At 34.9% G+C, this 14,519-nt stretch overlaps 1 protein-coding gene across 1 annotated transcript; it reads left to right on the top strand.

Annotated features, from left to right (window-relative positions):
- The first annotated feature begins 5,585 nt into the window (after positions 1-5,585).
- LOC110020192 (protein ENHANCED DISEASE RESISTANCE 2-like) lies at positions 5,586-11,751 on the top strand. Its single transcript, XM_020718198.1, has 10 exons — positions 5,586-6,308; positions 6,525-6,599; positions 8,350-8,403; positions 9,729-9,794; positions 10,281-10,384; positions 10,474-10,538; positions 11,074-11,190; positions 11,280-11,320; positions 11,472-11,572; positions 11,652-11,751. Exons 1-10 carry the CDS (start codon positions 6,171-6,173, stop codon positions 11,749-11,751), a joined length of 861 nt encoding a protein of 286 aa, XP_020573857.1. The 5' UTR covers positions 5,586-6,170.
- The last annotated feature ends 2,768 nt before the right edge of the window (positions 11,752-14,519 follow it).

The following is a 14,519-nucleotide window of genomic DNA, read 5'->3' as shown; positions in this document are numbered from 1 at the left end:
TGCTCTCCCTTTCGCTCTGTTTCTGATCAAAATTTCCTCTTTTGCTTTCCGTCGATCTCGCTCCGCTCGGCTTTGTTACTTTTGCTTCTTTTTGCGATCTGTTTGGCGCAATCATTTGCATGGTGCTTCGCCGACACGGCTGGGTGAGGGTTTTGAGATTGCATGAGGGTTGGATGATGGTGGGGGCGGAGGCAGCTTGTTTCTGGTTGGGCTGACAGCGAGCGCACGTGATGGGGAGCAGGGAGGCGGGATGAGGGTGTCGGGTTGTAGCGGAGCGTATGGGTGATGGTTGGGTTGCAGGGGAGTGGGGATGGATGCGTTGCCGTTGGTGTTTTGCGCGAGTGGTGGGCCGGGGGTGTGTGGATGTGGGCTTCGTTTGGTGGGCCTGGGTCTATTGTTAGCTTGATGAGTAACTGTGGGAGGAAGGGTTTTTTTTTTTTTTTTGTGGTAATACCCGAAGGAACCCTAATGGCTAATTGAATATATGGTCATTATTTGATGTGAATAAGGAATTTCACTTAAGCTTCTGATCTGAAATAAGGAAGACGAATAGTTGTAGTGTTTGTTGGGGGTGTCAAGTTCGGGTTTGAACCGAATTAATTCGACTCGAATCTGACTTGTCTTCAACTTGTTAACTCGAACTTAAACAATATGACCTTTTTAACAGGAGGCATGGCAGCTATTCAGATCGATTATGGGTCAATATTGGGTAAATTTTGGGTTGGTTGATTGATTTTAAGATAGCATGATGTCAGCTTTGGGTCAATTTTGTGTTGACAGATCAACTCAAACTTGACTCTAAAAATTAAGTATGTTAGAATTCCCAACCAAATAAGCATGATTGTGACAGTTATCATTGTGGCATCCACAACCGTGCTTGTCCAACACATTGCTCCACCACTTGTGCCACAGATTGTTCCACACCCCAACGCCTCCTAGCCAGGTACACCACCACCCTCATTCCAAGAATAACTCTGCTCTTATCAAGTTTATTATGTTGGGCAACTTCTGATGCTCATACATCAAGCTGGAATGAGATGCTTTCAAGTTTGGCCATTCACAGGATTACAGACTGCATCAAGAGCAAGTATGATGCTCCCTACTATTCAATAAGTAGATCCCAATTGAGGTTTGAAATATGTGGTTTTTAGAGTTTGAGATAAACCCTAAATAATATTAAATTATAGTAATTTTAAGGTATATTTTTATAATATCATATATAGTATGATATTTATAGTGCAGAAGAACTTCTATCAATTCTGCATGAGCACCATCAAAAGATCAGACCCCACTTTAAAATTAAAGTCGCCACCTGCTTGCGAAAGAAGGGGCAAATATCCTTATAGATTGGGATGGACGCCTAACCTGGTTATTCAATATATGGGCCTCTCCTAACTATGTTAAGAATAAGTAGCAGGCATAGTAGAACTTGGTTTCAGTTTGCGGGGGCATGGGCACCTCCCTATACATTAAAAGCTCAGTCTCCCATACCAACTACAATAGAAGGATAATAAATTTTACTTTGTATATTGAATTTAAATGTATATTTATTATTTACTAACTTTTTATACATTAACAAACACTTGTTCTTAGACGAGAGTTCACCACCGTGCTGAGCCACATTTCTCTACAAATCATCATAAGACAATCTGGTGGTGGGTCAACCCTAGATCTTAAAGAGTCTTTGCAATTGAAATAAATATTTTTTTTTAAAAAAAATTTCAATTGATTTATACTTTTTTTTATGCTAATTACCCTTTACAATCTTTTATAAGATGAGTATATACTTTAGAAGGATATTTTGAGTTAGAGCTCACCAATAGTAGTTGGTAGTTATAGTGGTCAGGTCAAGAGTCAGAACTAACCTTAATTTTTAGGGGAGAAAACTTATAATATAAATAAATTAATTTTATCAAAAGTTGAACTTATAATATATATATTGTTTTTTGAACATATTCCTAGTAGATATTGCTGGTGGTATTAATGAACTAACAAAATGAATATTCAAATTTATAAGAGGCAGATATTTCAACAATAAATTCAATCGGCTGATTATCGGTGATAGGTTTACCAAAAGTTTGTCAATATATTTCATCTTGTACAACCAATACACTCATTTATTGTCGGGGTATCGTCTGTATATTATTTAGTCAGAAATCTTCTAGCTGATATTGAATTAAATTTTTATCAGAATTCATTTATCGTGAATGTTTTTTCATCAATGTGTATTTCTAACTAGGGATATTCTAGTTGTTCAAAATCCATCCATTGTATAATAATTTTATCAGAAAAAAAAAAATATTTTCTTAATTGGATTTTGTTTGTCAATAATTGATGAATTTTCTACAGTGATAGTTGGTGGGTCCTGTTGGCATACCATTTTCGATGAATGGCCAAATTAGCATCGTCTATTCCAAATAGAGGGAATGGATAACCTTGATTCTATCTCTTTTCTCCAGTCAAAAGATGATAGTCATTCACATAAAACCCCTTTGATCTATGTGATATAGAGAAAGGCAGTGGGTTTCCAAAATAAACAGGGATCCTAGCCAAGTATTCTAGCTTAAGGATCCTTAATCCAAATTGCCTTCTCAAAGTTCCAAACTGAGAAAGATAGAAGATAATTTTAGGAAATTATTTTACTAGGTCTTCAATTGAGTTGATTTTTGTGATCGAATCATCTAGGATGTCCTCGTTAACAATTTGTCTTCAAGCACCATTGGCTGAAGTGGACTGGATCGATGAGTTGACTAAAATCCTATAAGAATGGCCAAAGTTGGTGTGGAGAGGGCATATGATGCTCGGGGAGAGAAGAGAAGCCCTTTGAGGGTCCTTAAAAGGTTGAGGATGGTGAGGAATGAACCCATTTTTTTCTTTCTCGATGCCTATGACAAAATCCAAACTGGCATCTCTTCTGGCCATCATTGGAAGAATAAAAGGTGAGCAAAGGTTGTTTTATCATTTAGATAGCTTTATGGGATGGCTAAGATCAAATCACCCATATCCCTGAGTGGTTGAAGGCTCAAAAGGCTCAAAGGGATGACTACTACCAATAACCTTTGACTCAAGTTATGGTGCTTTCAGTTAATTACGGTCAAGGGGCATGTTAGCCTTTGGTCAATTTTAACTAAGTTGGGCGGTGCCTAAATAATTTTAGAATCGAGTTGTAGATGCCAATTTTGACATTTGATCAAATCTAGTTAATTGATCCCATATGTGGCTTGGATTCATGACTAATCAAGGACACCCAAATAACAGGGGATAGGCTACGTCACCTAGATGAGATGGCTCGATCTAGGTGAAATGCTAACCCTCTAATCGATGCCCAATTTGACCATTGGTGCACTAGGTGCTCTTGTGCTGTCCAGTTAGGTTGAACCGAGTCTAGGTAGATTAAATCGAGGATTGAATCAGGTGGAAGAGAACCTCTAGTTGACTTATCCATGGCTTAGACACAACAATTGTGCTTCAGAGAGATTTTATCCCAATAAGATCCAAATAAGTAGAGTCTAATCTTAGCTTTAGCTAAGGCTTATTTGATAAGTCTTAGTTTGTGTTTAGGTACATTTTTAAGTTAGACTCATAAATGATTTTAGTTTTAAATATGATTGGGTTTAGTTTGATTCCATTATGCTGAATTAAATTAAATAAAGTTAAGTTAATAAGTTTGATTAGGTTTGAATTAAACTTAGTTTTAGATTTAACTTGGCTTTTGAATTCAACTTTAAGTTTAATTAGCTTTAGATTAAGGTTTGAATTTCATTTAGCTTTAGTCATGTTCATTATGTTCAATGTCATGCTTGACTTAAATTAATTGGATTTATGTCTAATTTAAGCTTAATTATTATTATTTTGAATTAGGATATGTTTTAGTCGATTATATATATTTTGAATTCATTTTGAGTTATATTAGATTTAAGTTTCAAATATGACTAGTTTAAGTTAAAAGCTAATTATAATTTGTGCCTTTGGTTTGACTTAAACTAAGTCAAGCTGTATTTTAGCTTAGTTATAGGCTTAGATTAATTAAGGATTTAATCATACTTAATTTCAATATTAAGGTAGGCTTAGTTTAATTAGGATTAAGTTAGGTTTAGGTTTAAATTTTGTTTAGCTTTAAATGCAATTTAATCTAGTTCAAGGTAGAATTATGTTTAATTGAGTTTTATATATAGGTTTAATTGTATATAATTATAATTTGAATTTAGAGTTAATTAAATTGAATTTTAATGCACGAATCTCGAGACATTCTAACAGTCTTGATAAAATGATATATCACAAAAAGTTGCCAAAATCAGTTATTGAACTAAAAAGTCACCATAAAGACCTGTAACTTCCCTTAAAGTGGGACTATGAAACGACATCATAAAGAACTGTAACACTCTTGTTATGATGAGACATTAATAAAAATATAATAATAACCTGTAACTCGTCCATTAAAGTAGGGACAAACATGTAATTTTAGACGGTCAATCTTTCTCTTTAAAATAAAAAAACCCATAACATGTAAAAGGAGGCTATTATCTCTTGACTTTTCTCATGCAGGAAGAACTCTCTCCCTTTCTCAATGTAGCCTTTATTTTTGATATATAATAGGGGTCAAAGTGCCCGACGATACTTCAGTTCACCCTTATGTGGTAAGTCTATATGTGTTATTTCTTTTTCCTTTACAGTCTCTTTCTTTTTCTCCCTCAAGTTCCCTACCGCTTTGATTTTTCGGCATGCCTCAAAGGACAAATATGGATTCAACAATCTAAAATATGTGGTGAGCATGAAGCATGCTGCCAAAAAGAAAAGAAGCGACACCAAGAAGAAGAAATGCATCTCAGAGACTTTCATAACAGGGAGTGCGTTAAAGTGTTCATGCTACAACAGATCTTGAGATAGAAATGCCATATCCGTTCTTTTCCTAGAGGTTCTGGCTAGGAGGCAAGTACAACAAAACAAATGATTGGCTCCTAATGGTCGAAACAAGTCGATTGACTGTACATGCACAAAGTTCAGTCATTTTTTAGTGACTGACACGTCATCAAGCAAATAGAGGGAATGCTACTTTACAACATTTTCTTGTTTTATGATACAAATTTCTCTAACATTTTTTTGACTGACACGTCATCAAGGGCTTAAATGACACTCAGAAAATTCAGTTTCGATTTTCGAGTTAGCGAACAGGACGTTAACGACAAAATCCTCCCAACCAACCACTTGGGGGCACTAAAAAGGGGACAAAGTACAAAATCCTCCCAACCAACCACTTGGGGGCACTAAGAAGGGGACAAAGTCTTAGAAGGGATAGGTCAAGGGCCAGATAACATTAAATCGACAAAAAATGGATCAACACTCAAAAAATTTCTTTATACAATATCAAAAATTCTACAATCATTAACTTTTTTTTAAAAATAAATCCTTGATATTTATATTTTTAATACCAAAATATTATAAATATAGCATTGAATTTTAGATATTACATACATAAATATATAAGAATTTTATGATATACATACATAAATTTCATTATTTTTAATTTTGATAAAAGCCAACTACTTCAACCACCCCCGCAGCTCAAATAGAAACCTATACTCGCCATTGATACCAACCTGCCACCCGCAAACCTCCGTGTCAAGCGCGCTCTCGTCCGTATCAACACTCCCGCCCTGCGCGCATATCAAAACCGTTGATTCGTATCGAGACCGGAATGAGCCCGAAAATGGCACGATGGTGAATTGTAGCCACGCAGTCCTTCCGAAGCCCGAACAAACCACGACGGGCAGATCCGGCAATCGTCCTACCCGGTATTACCTGCTGAGGCTTGACGGGGAAGACAAGCAGCATCCCTCTTCTCTCCGCCAGTCCTGTTCAGTCAACGCCAGCGAGGTGAGAGAAGTGGAGAAGAAAGCTTGAAGGAGCTGCGCTTACTCTGCCAGTCTTTGTATTCGCTTTCTTTTTGCTGGTCGCTCAAACCTTTCGTCGTTCTCTGTGCGATGGTGTTTGTTTGATTGATACCTCATCGGACGGCCGTGGCTTGTGACGATCGGAGACCGGGTGAATTTTTTAACGCTTCTGTTTATTCGCTTTTGTCCACTGGCCCTTCGATCAGTCGAGATTGTGAGATAGAGGAGAGGGGAAGCTTTTGGTTGGAGCAGTTGTGAATCGGGGGAGTTAGAAGAAGAATGTCGAAGGTAGTATATGAGGGATGGATGGTGCGCTATGGTCGGAGGAAGATCGGCCGTTCGTACATCCACATGCGGTACTTCGTACTCGAGACTAGGGTTCTTGCTTATTACAAGAGGAAGCCCCAGGGTAACATGGTATGTTTTAATTTCCTATCAAGTAAAATTGTATAGCTTTTCTGTATTTGTGCTCCTGACTGGGGGCTTGGAGAGCGGGATTGTTCGAGCTGCAATCTCATTTGAAGTTGTTGATAATCAGAGTTTATGCCTGGGTTCCTATTGAATTTAATTCTATTAATGTTTATATCATATTCAGAAACAATTTATTAGGGTTCTGATATCTGACATGTACAGGTTCCTGTTAAAAGTCTTTTCATAGATGGGAGTTGCAGAGTGGAGGATAGAGGTCTTAAGATTCACAATGGCCATGTAAGATTTGGACAATTTTTCTTCATCTAGCAGTTATTGTGTTAGTATGTGTATATATTCATCTTAGTGTTGATGCTGTAATTGCACACTTTTTAGCTAATGCCTTAGGCAATCCTAACATGCTGTTAAATCTAGCTTTTGCAAATGATTCATAACAAGGATTATTCAATCATTGTCAAAGTGATGCCACTGCAATCGAAAATTTAACCTATGTATTCTTACTATTGCTACTTGATTTTTGTAATTTTAATTCTATCATTTTAAGAGTATCACATCTTTATAATATTATATGAATTTGGTTACTGGAAAAAGAATGAAAATTATGTGACAAAATTACTGGAAAAAGAGCAAATGTTTGCAAAGTTATGTTTATGTTATTAAGAGGTATGATGAAACTATATGAAGCCATTTTATCCTTTTTTTGGCTTTGTTAGCGTCTACTGAAGGAAGCATTTTTATTTTAGTAGAATAACTAAATTGATATGCACATGAAGTGACAAATGAAGGCAGCCTATTTTTTTCAGAGTTTTAAAATTTGTATCTGCTGCATTTATTGTCGTCAGTTGCTCTGTTGCTGTCAATCTATTTATCAATAACCTGTATGATCTAACAAGTAATACATTTGTGGGACATACATTCCACCCAATCTTATGCACCGAAACTTTAATTTTCTTACATTTATACCAGCCAAATCTTTCACATCACTTAAAAAATACCACTATTTTAACTTTTAAAAAGTGAAAATACCTTTTCATGCATAGGTAAGGTGGTATTTTCATGCATAGGTAAGGTGGTGTAAAAACTGAAGTTTTGGTGTTAGATATGTAAATACATAAGGATGTAAATCTTTCTATATTTCTGGTTAGCAATTTCTCATCTTTTAAAAGAAACCTTACAAAACCAACATTGAGAGCACATTTTGTAGGATCTTACAGTATGCCATATTAAAGGTACGGAGTTGATGAGTGGATTTGAGAAGAGATTTTATACCGAAATCATTATCATCGTATCATTGCCATTTTTATTGATGTTAATTTTCACCAAATGCAGTTAGCTACTATTTTTCATCAACAAAAATTTCTTAAAAGCTATGTTGCTTAATAGAAACAATGTATCTTGCTCAATTTAGACCTGATGAAAGTATACATGATTAAAATGAGTTTGTTTTTTTATCAAAAATCCGTGGGTATAGCAACTATGTATTTTTTTCTGGCTTTATTTCTTTTGGTTGAATCCAATGAAAATATAATTTTGGTGGTAACAATCCAATCTTGTCTATGTCATACATTATGGATATTTCCTTTAAATAAATTATTTTACTTTTTACTGTAAAGTTCATACGTTTTACTTTTAATGGTTATTTTTAGGGATATTTACATACATACCACACACTTGTTGTGTATTTATATATCTGACACGTAAAATTTCATATTTGCATGCATAACTCTCAAATCCTTAATATCACATAAAAAATATCACTGTTACTTTTTAAAAATTAAAAATGAAATACACATTTTTATGCCTAGGTTTATGACATCTCAATGTTATAAATGTAGATATGAAAGTTTGAATATTTGATATGATACATAATTATTGTGTGGCATGTATGTAAATTTTCCTTTATTTTTAGCATGCGCGCTAGGTCTCCAGCTATTTATACTTCAATCAATGACATTAATTTTGCATGCACATAATGGTTTTACGTGATGTAGGTACGCTAACTACTCATGCCTACATTTTTTTTTGACAGATGGTTTATGTACTGTGTGTGTACAACAAAAAGGACAAATACCATCGAATCATGGTGTGTATCTACTATTTTAAGAATTTGCATTGTTGCTTTTAAATATTCTTCTTTTGGTAGGTTGTATTTGTCATTTTTTTATTACTGTAACTACTTTGTTAGGCTTAATTTTGGAAACCCATGATTTTTTTCTGCATCATATTTTGACCTGCACTAGTATCTTGCTTTTCTTTTAATGGGCTGTTTGTCCCAACTACACTCTCTTTATGATGAGTATGCTGTGTAAAGTTTATGACATAATTATTGATGCAATTTTGTAGACTTTCTATATTATTAAGTAGTTTTAAGAGCTGCAGTAGCTTCAAGTTTGTTTAGCTCAAAGTATTCCTAAAAGTTGCATTTGGTTTCCCGACCCAATATTTGGTGTTTATTCTACCTTATCTTTCATGAAGGCTTGTTTAATTGAAGGTGTTATAAGTTACTCCATATTCTCATGATTATTGAACGTTTTCAGCTTGTAATACATCAATCTTATGTCAAGGAAATCCTCGGGAAATTCTCGTGTATTTTGATGCTACAAAAATCTGTTGTTATGCGATTTTGATTTAGCCTTGAAGTTTACTCCTTGCCAAAATGCCAATACTGATATCCGTCAACAATCTTGAACTTCATGCCCTAAATATTTAGGTGCCTTTACATACATAACACCCAATTCCTACTTGTTTACATATATAACACTTAAACCTTACTTTTTACATTTGAACCACTCAAATCTTTCATTGCACATAAAAGGTCTCACTATTTTAACTTTTTAAAAATGAAATACACCTTTTCATGCAGTAGATAAGGTGCCATATACACAAAAATTGAAGTTTTAAGTGTTAAGCATGTATGTAAATCTTCCAAATATTTAAGACTCCTTTTAGCCAAGAACAACCAGAACTGAAATGTATTGGCTTCATGAATATGCAAGAACTTTCATAGTGGAAATTTGGACGTGCATGAGTTGTTTAAAAAGCATAAATTTGGACTCAAAGATACTAACATATTTTCACTACAAGAGTGATTTGACTTGTAATGAATTCTTCCCCCAAATGGCCTGCAAAGGTGGATTATTTGCTGGTGATGATGAACGATAAGCTTCATTGTTGCCCCAAAATGACTGATATAGGTCATGTAGCTATCAATAAATATATATTGAAACGTTTTGTGCTTCTCTTTCCTTTTTACTCGGTGGATCGAATATTTTAATGTCCATATATTATTTGCTTTTCACATTATTTATTGGCTATCATGCTTGCTAAGTTATTCTGATGCATTTTGCTTGTGATTTCTTGGAAGCACTTTCATGTCACTGGCTTATTTTTTCAATCCTCTTATCTCAGATGGCTGCATTCAACATTCAGGAGGCTCTGACCTGGAAGGAGAAAATTGAATCTGTGATTTATCAGGTTGACATAAATTTAAGGACAGTTTATTTATTTATTTTTTATGTCCGAAGCTTTTGCAACTCAAAGCAATTTATAAACCATAAAATTTCTTTCATTTGAAAAGAATTTCAAAACTTAAAATCTTTCCTTTTTTCTAACTAATACTTGCCATCATCATAATCATTGATATCCCGACTACCTGAGGTCAACCTCATGAGACCTTTCATTCTTTTTGAGTGCTAATTGAAATCTTTTGTGATTGTTTTCTTTTATTATGGGAGATGCTTATTATATTTTGCAGAAAGAAAGAAAAGAAAAGAGAGGAAAAGTAAAGAGCAAGAAATATGTGAAAAATGTTGCACTTTGTTGATATAAAATGTCTAGCACCCTAGCCTATCCTGCATCACATTTATGCATTCATAAGTTGAGAATTCCCCTGGTTTTAAAGCATCACTTCTAGCATGAAAGTTTGATAAATTAACTTAATCTCACTTCTGTTTGTACCAGCAAGGTTTAAGCACAAATAATGGAAATATGTCACACGCTTCATATCTGTCCAAAGGTGGCAATCATGTTGATCAGAATGCTTCTTCATCTGACAGGGAAAGCCTGTAAGTAACTGAACTTTAATAGTAAGCCAAAGGACTACGAAATATGTTAGTAGTATATCTGATGATGCTACCCAAATTTATACATGCAGTGCAAGTGCTGAAGACGATGAAGAGCATAGCCGCTCATTGATACGTAGGACAACAATTGGCAATGGTATTTAAGGATGATTTTCATGCTTTCGTTTGTTTTTTTTTTCCTTTTTTACATTTTATGTAATGTGATATGGCCATGTTTTTTGCATATAGGATGTGTTTTCTTATTATTCTAACTCACACACACACCCATATGTGCCGAGTAATGAGCTTAGGAGCTTATGGTTAAATCTCTCAACCACTGGGCTAAGTGGGCTGCACTTCTGCATTGAGGATGTATGCTCTGCATTGGTGGAATAAGGGGATTGCTGGGGGAGGCACTTGGCCCCCTAGATTTTTACCAAACCCTCTAACATCATATAATACAATACAGTAAAAATTTTTCCCCCCCCCCCCCCTAAACTTAAAAATAATTTATTATTAATTTTTTTTTAATTTGATAATTATCTTTATAATAATTTTAAAAAACTTAGGAAATTAAAGTTTTAAAATTAAAAACATGCCATTCTCTGTTTTTTTATCTCACCACCCCACTTTTTTAAGTTTTAGTTCCGCCACAAATGCTCTGCTGCATGATTGAATTTTTCCACGCGCAGGCCCTCCTGAATCAATTCTTGATTGGACACGGGAATGTGATTCAGTGTTATCAAATCAGAGTACTTCAGATCAAGTTTTTTCTAGAAAACATTGGCGTCTTGTCAGATGCCAAAATGGCAAGATTTATTCTTCTTAGTCTGCTCAAGTTTTTATTTAAACAAGAGGAGTTCTATGTTAGCTGATTATTTCTGCTCAAATTTTGCAGGTCTTCGCATTTTTGAAGAGCTTTCAGAAGCTGATTACCTTGTACGTGATGAAATCATTTATTTGATTATGCTGATGTTGATAGAAGCTTTTATATCATAATTATGTTTTTTAGTTCGTCACCCAGAGGGCAATAGTGACATGAGCAGCTTAATCTGTTTGAATTTATCTTCTGATACATGTACTTTTGCAGCCACGAAGTTGTAGTAGAGCAATGAAAGCTGTTGGTGTGGTCGAGGCCAGTTGTGAAGCAATATTTGAACTTGTAATGTCCATGGATAGAAGCCGTTTTGAGTGAGTTCTTTAATGTGCAGCTGGTTTTTTTCTCTTTGGTTTTAATAGTTATATCCTATTTTCTCCCTTAATATTGTAGGTGGGACTGCAGCTTCCAGTATGGCAGCTTAGTAGAGGAGGTAGATGGACATACTGCAATATTATATCATAGACTGCAGCTGGGCTGGTTTTCCATGTAACGTTCTTTTAAAAATTAGTGAATTGCTGTTGGTCTTCATATATTCTTTATATGCACTGATTGTTGATTGGAGATCAATACATGCACGCACAAAATGTGTGCTTCAAGTTAATTATTGTTCATTTCAGAACAATTAGTTCTTGATATGATTTCTATTTTTCAAAGCAAGTCAATGATGTTATTTGAAGCTATTTTAAATGTTATTTGTACTTTCATTTATTTTCCTTTTGTCCTAAAATTGTAATGTCTCGAAACTCAACAAGGAGGATGTTGATGTGCACCTATAAGTAGATCTGAGTTTAAATTGAAACAAACTTATGCTATCTTTCTATTTATCTTTAAAACATTCCATCTTCCTTAACTTTTTGGACATAGAATATGCTTTGTAAAGTTACATTTATTGATCATTTAATTATTAGAATAAGTATTATAAATGGAGAACATGAGTTATATAAAATATGTATGGCAAAATAGAAACTTTAGAGACGTCAATGAAGTGATTTTTTTCTTAAACAAAATGAGATAAGCTCTTTTTAAATATTAAAAAATCAAGGAAATATGAAACTGCTATTGAGAAAGTAATAAAGGAGTGCTCTAAGAAAGACATATTTGTGGAAGAGCCTGATGAATAAAAAGCTATTGAGAAAGTAATAAAGGAGTGCTCTAAGAAAAACATATTTGTGGAAGAGCCTGATGAATAAAAAAAATATATCAAAAAAGATATATTGGAGTTTGACTTCATAAAAAATGAGGTTAGATCTAAAGAAGATTTATCACGCTAAATCTTTAAATCTTGACGAGATAACTATTGAGATTTGGTGACTAATGGGCGGGATTTGAGTAGTTTGATTAACATGTCTTATCAATGAATGTCAATGCCTAAACTAATGATAAATAAAGTAGGAGTAAGAACTTTGTTATCATTATTCAAGAATAAAGATGGATAGGATTTTGGTGGTGAAATAGATGGGGGGGGGGTAAACTTATGAGTTGTACAATGAAGTTATGTGAATGAATAATGGTATAAGGACTTAGAAGACTCATGATAGTATCAATGAATAAATTTAGTTTCATACTAGAAAGATTTTCTATGTAGGTTATTTTTGTCGGAAGACAATTAAGGTAGGAGTATTGATAGCAAGGGAATGATCTTTAGAAGCTTTTAATTGATCTTGAGAAGAAATTTGATTGAATATACGCCATCATCGAAAGTGTTAGTACCTTGAAGTTAATATGGCTGCCTTATGCTCGAGGTGCTTGCTGTCAAACCTTACCAACAAATAAGATGGTGGATCACACCTTGGGAGGTTTTGAGGCAAGGTTGAACCAAGGAATCTTCCAGAAGAATCTAGAGCAGCCAACAAACATCTTGAAAGAGAAGTCACCATATTGTAAATAATTCTAAGAGATTCTATCAAAGTCTAGACTCATTTGGAAGACCTTGGCAGACTGTGAACGATTCAAGAATATTCTAGGATTCTTTGGAACGCTGTAGGACCTTTGGAACACTTAGGTGTAGTAGAGCTCTCTAAAGCTATCCATTGTGGAGGAAGTCTATAAATAGGGACCTTCACTTTATTTGCAACAATGAGAAATCTCAAGGAACTTCTAGTTTTATAATGTTATTTAGAGTGTAATAACACTTTAGCTTTCCTTTTTAGAAATTCTTCTCACGTTCTCTTGACTTATGAGCATTCTAGCCCATCATTTGTGAAATTTAGGCAGAATTACCATCAATAAAGTGTGCTTAAGGCCACAAAATTAGTTTGAAGAGAGTCAGTCCGTGATAGTTGATATTACTTCCTTGGTTTAGGCATGACATTGAAAGTCAGAGAGCGAGCTGTTAGGTCCAGGATGACCAATGTAGATTAATGTTAAGGTCACGAGCAGCAATGTGAACCTTCAACACCAAGGCCATTATCAAAGCCCAAGGACATGCCATTGATTTGATTCATGCCTCTCGCAGAGAAAGCCATGGGGGCATGTGGGCTCAAATGGAAGCATTCATGCCTCTCGCAGAGAAAGCCATGGGGGCATGAGGGCTCAAATGGAAGTCCTAGGAAAATATGTGAATAGCCTAAAGTAGGATGATTACAAATTTTTTTGCCATAATGGGCATGCTACTTTAATTAGAGGAGACCTTGTGGGGGCAGAATGGGGAAGATGCATGATGAGTTCATGGGTGAACTTAACAAGATGTGTCAAGCTCACAAATTGAAGATGAATGTTGTTGCACACATTGATGATATGCGTCGTTGAAGGTATGCATATTGAGGTATCAAAGTTTAAAATTTTAAAGAGTTAGTGCAATACTTGGGATGTTGATAAGTTATGTGAGCTAGAATAATATTTTGAAGGCTTGGGCATCATGAATAAAGATGCCAAGGTTTACTTTCGAATCTTTGTCTAACTGACACTGTCTAGCTATGATGGGGTAGAATACCAGGAGACCTCCAAAAGAAGTATGCACACCATATACTCCTTTAATGACGTTATGAGAGATCTTGCAATTCTGATGATGAGGCCATTGCTTGTTTACTCAAGCAACTAGGGTTGATCGGTGCATACATAAAAAATTTCACTAGCTTGGTTCTGAAGTTCCCCCACTTATTTGACAAAGATGTCCTCTTCATTTTTTTGGATAAGCTCCAATCATGGGCCAAAACCGAGCTAAGCTGATGTAGATGTTGTCATATACATTGCTATGCAGGAGAGATTGATTGATTATACCAAGGAGTCCAACAACAGAGGACAATAAGAGTGGTCAAG

Source organism: Phalaenopsis equestris, unplaced genomic scaffold (assembly GCF_001263595.1).
Source record: "Phalaenopsis equestris unplaced genomic scaffold, ASM126359v1 Scaffold000094, whole genome shotgun sequence".
Lineage (NCBI taxonomy): Eukaryota > Viridiplantae > Streptophyta > Magnoliopsida > Asparagales > Orchidaceae > Phalaenopsis > Phalaenopsis equestris.
Note: the sequence above shows the minus strand (reverse complement) of the source record. Positions and strands in the feature narration are given on the sequence as shown.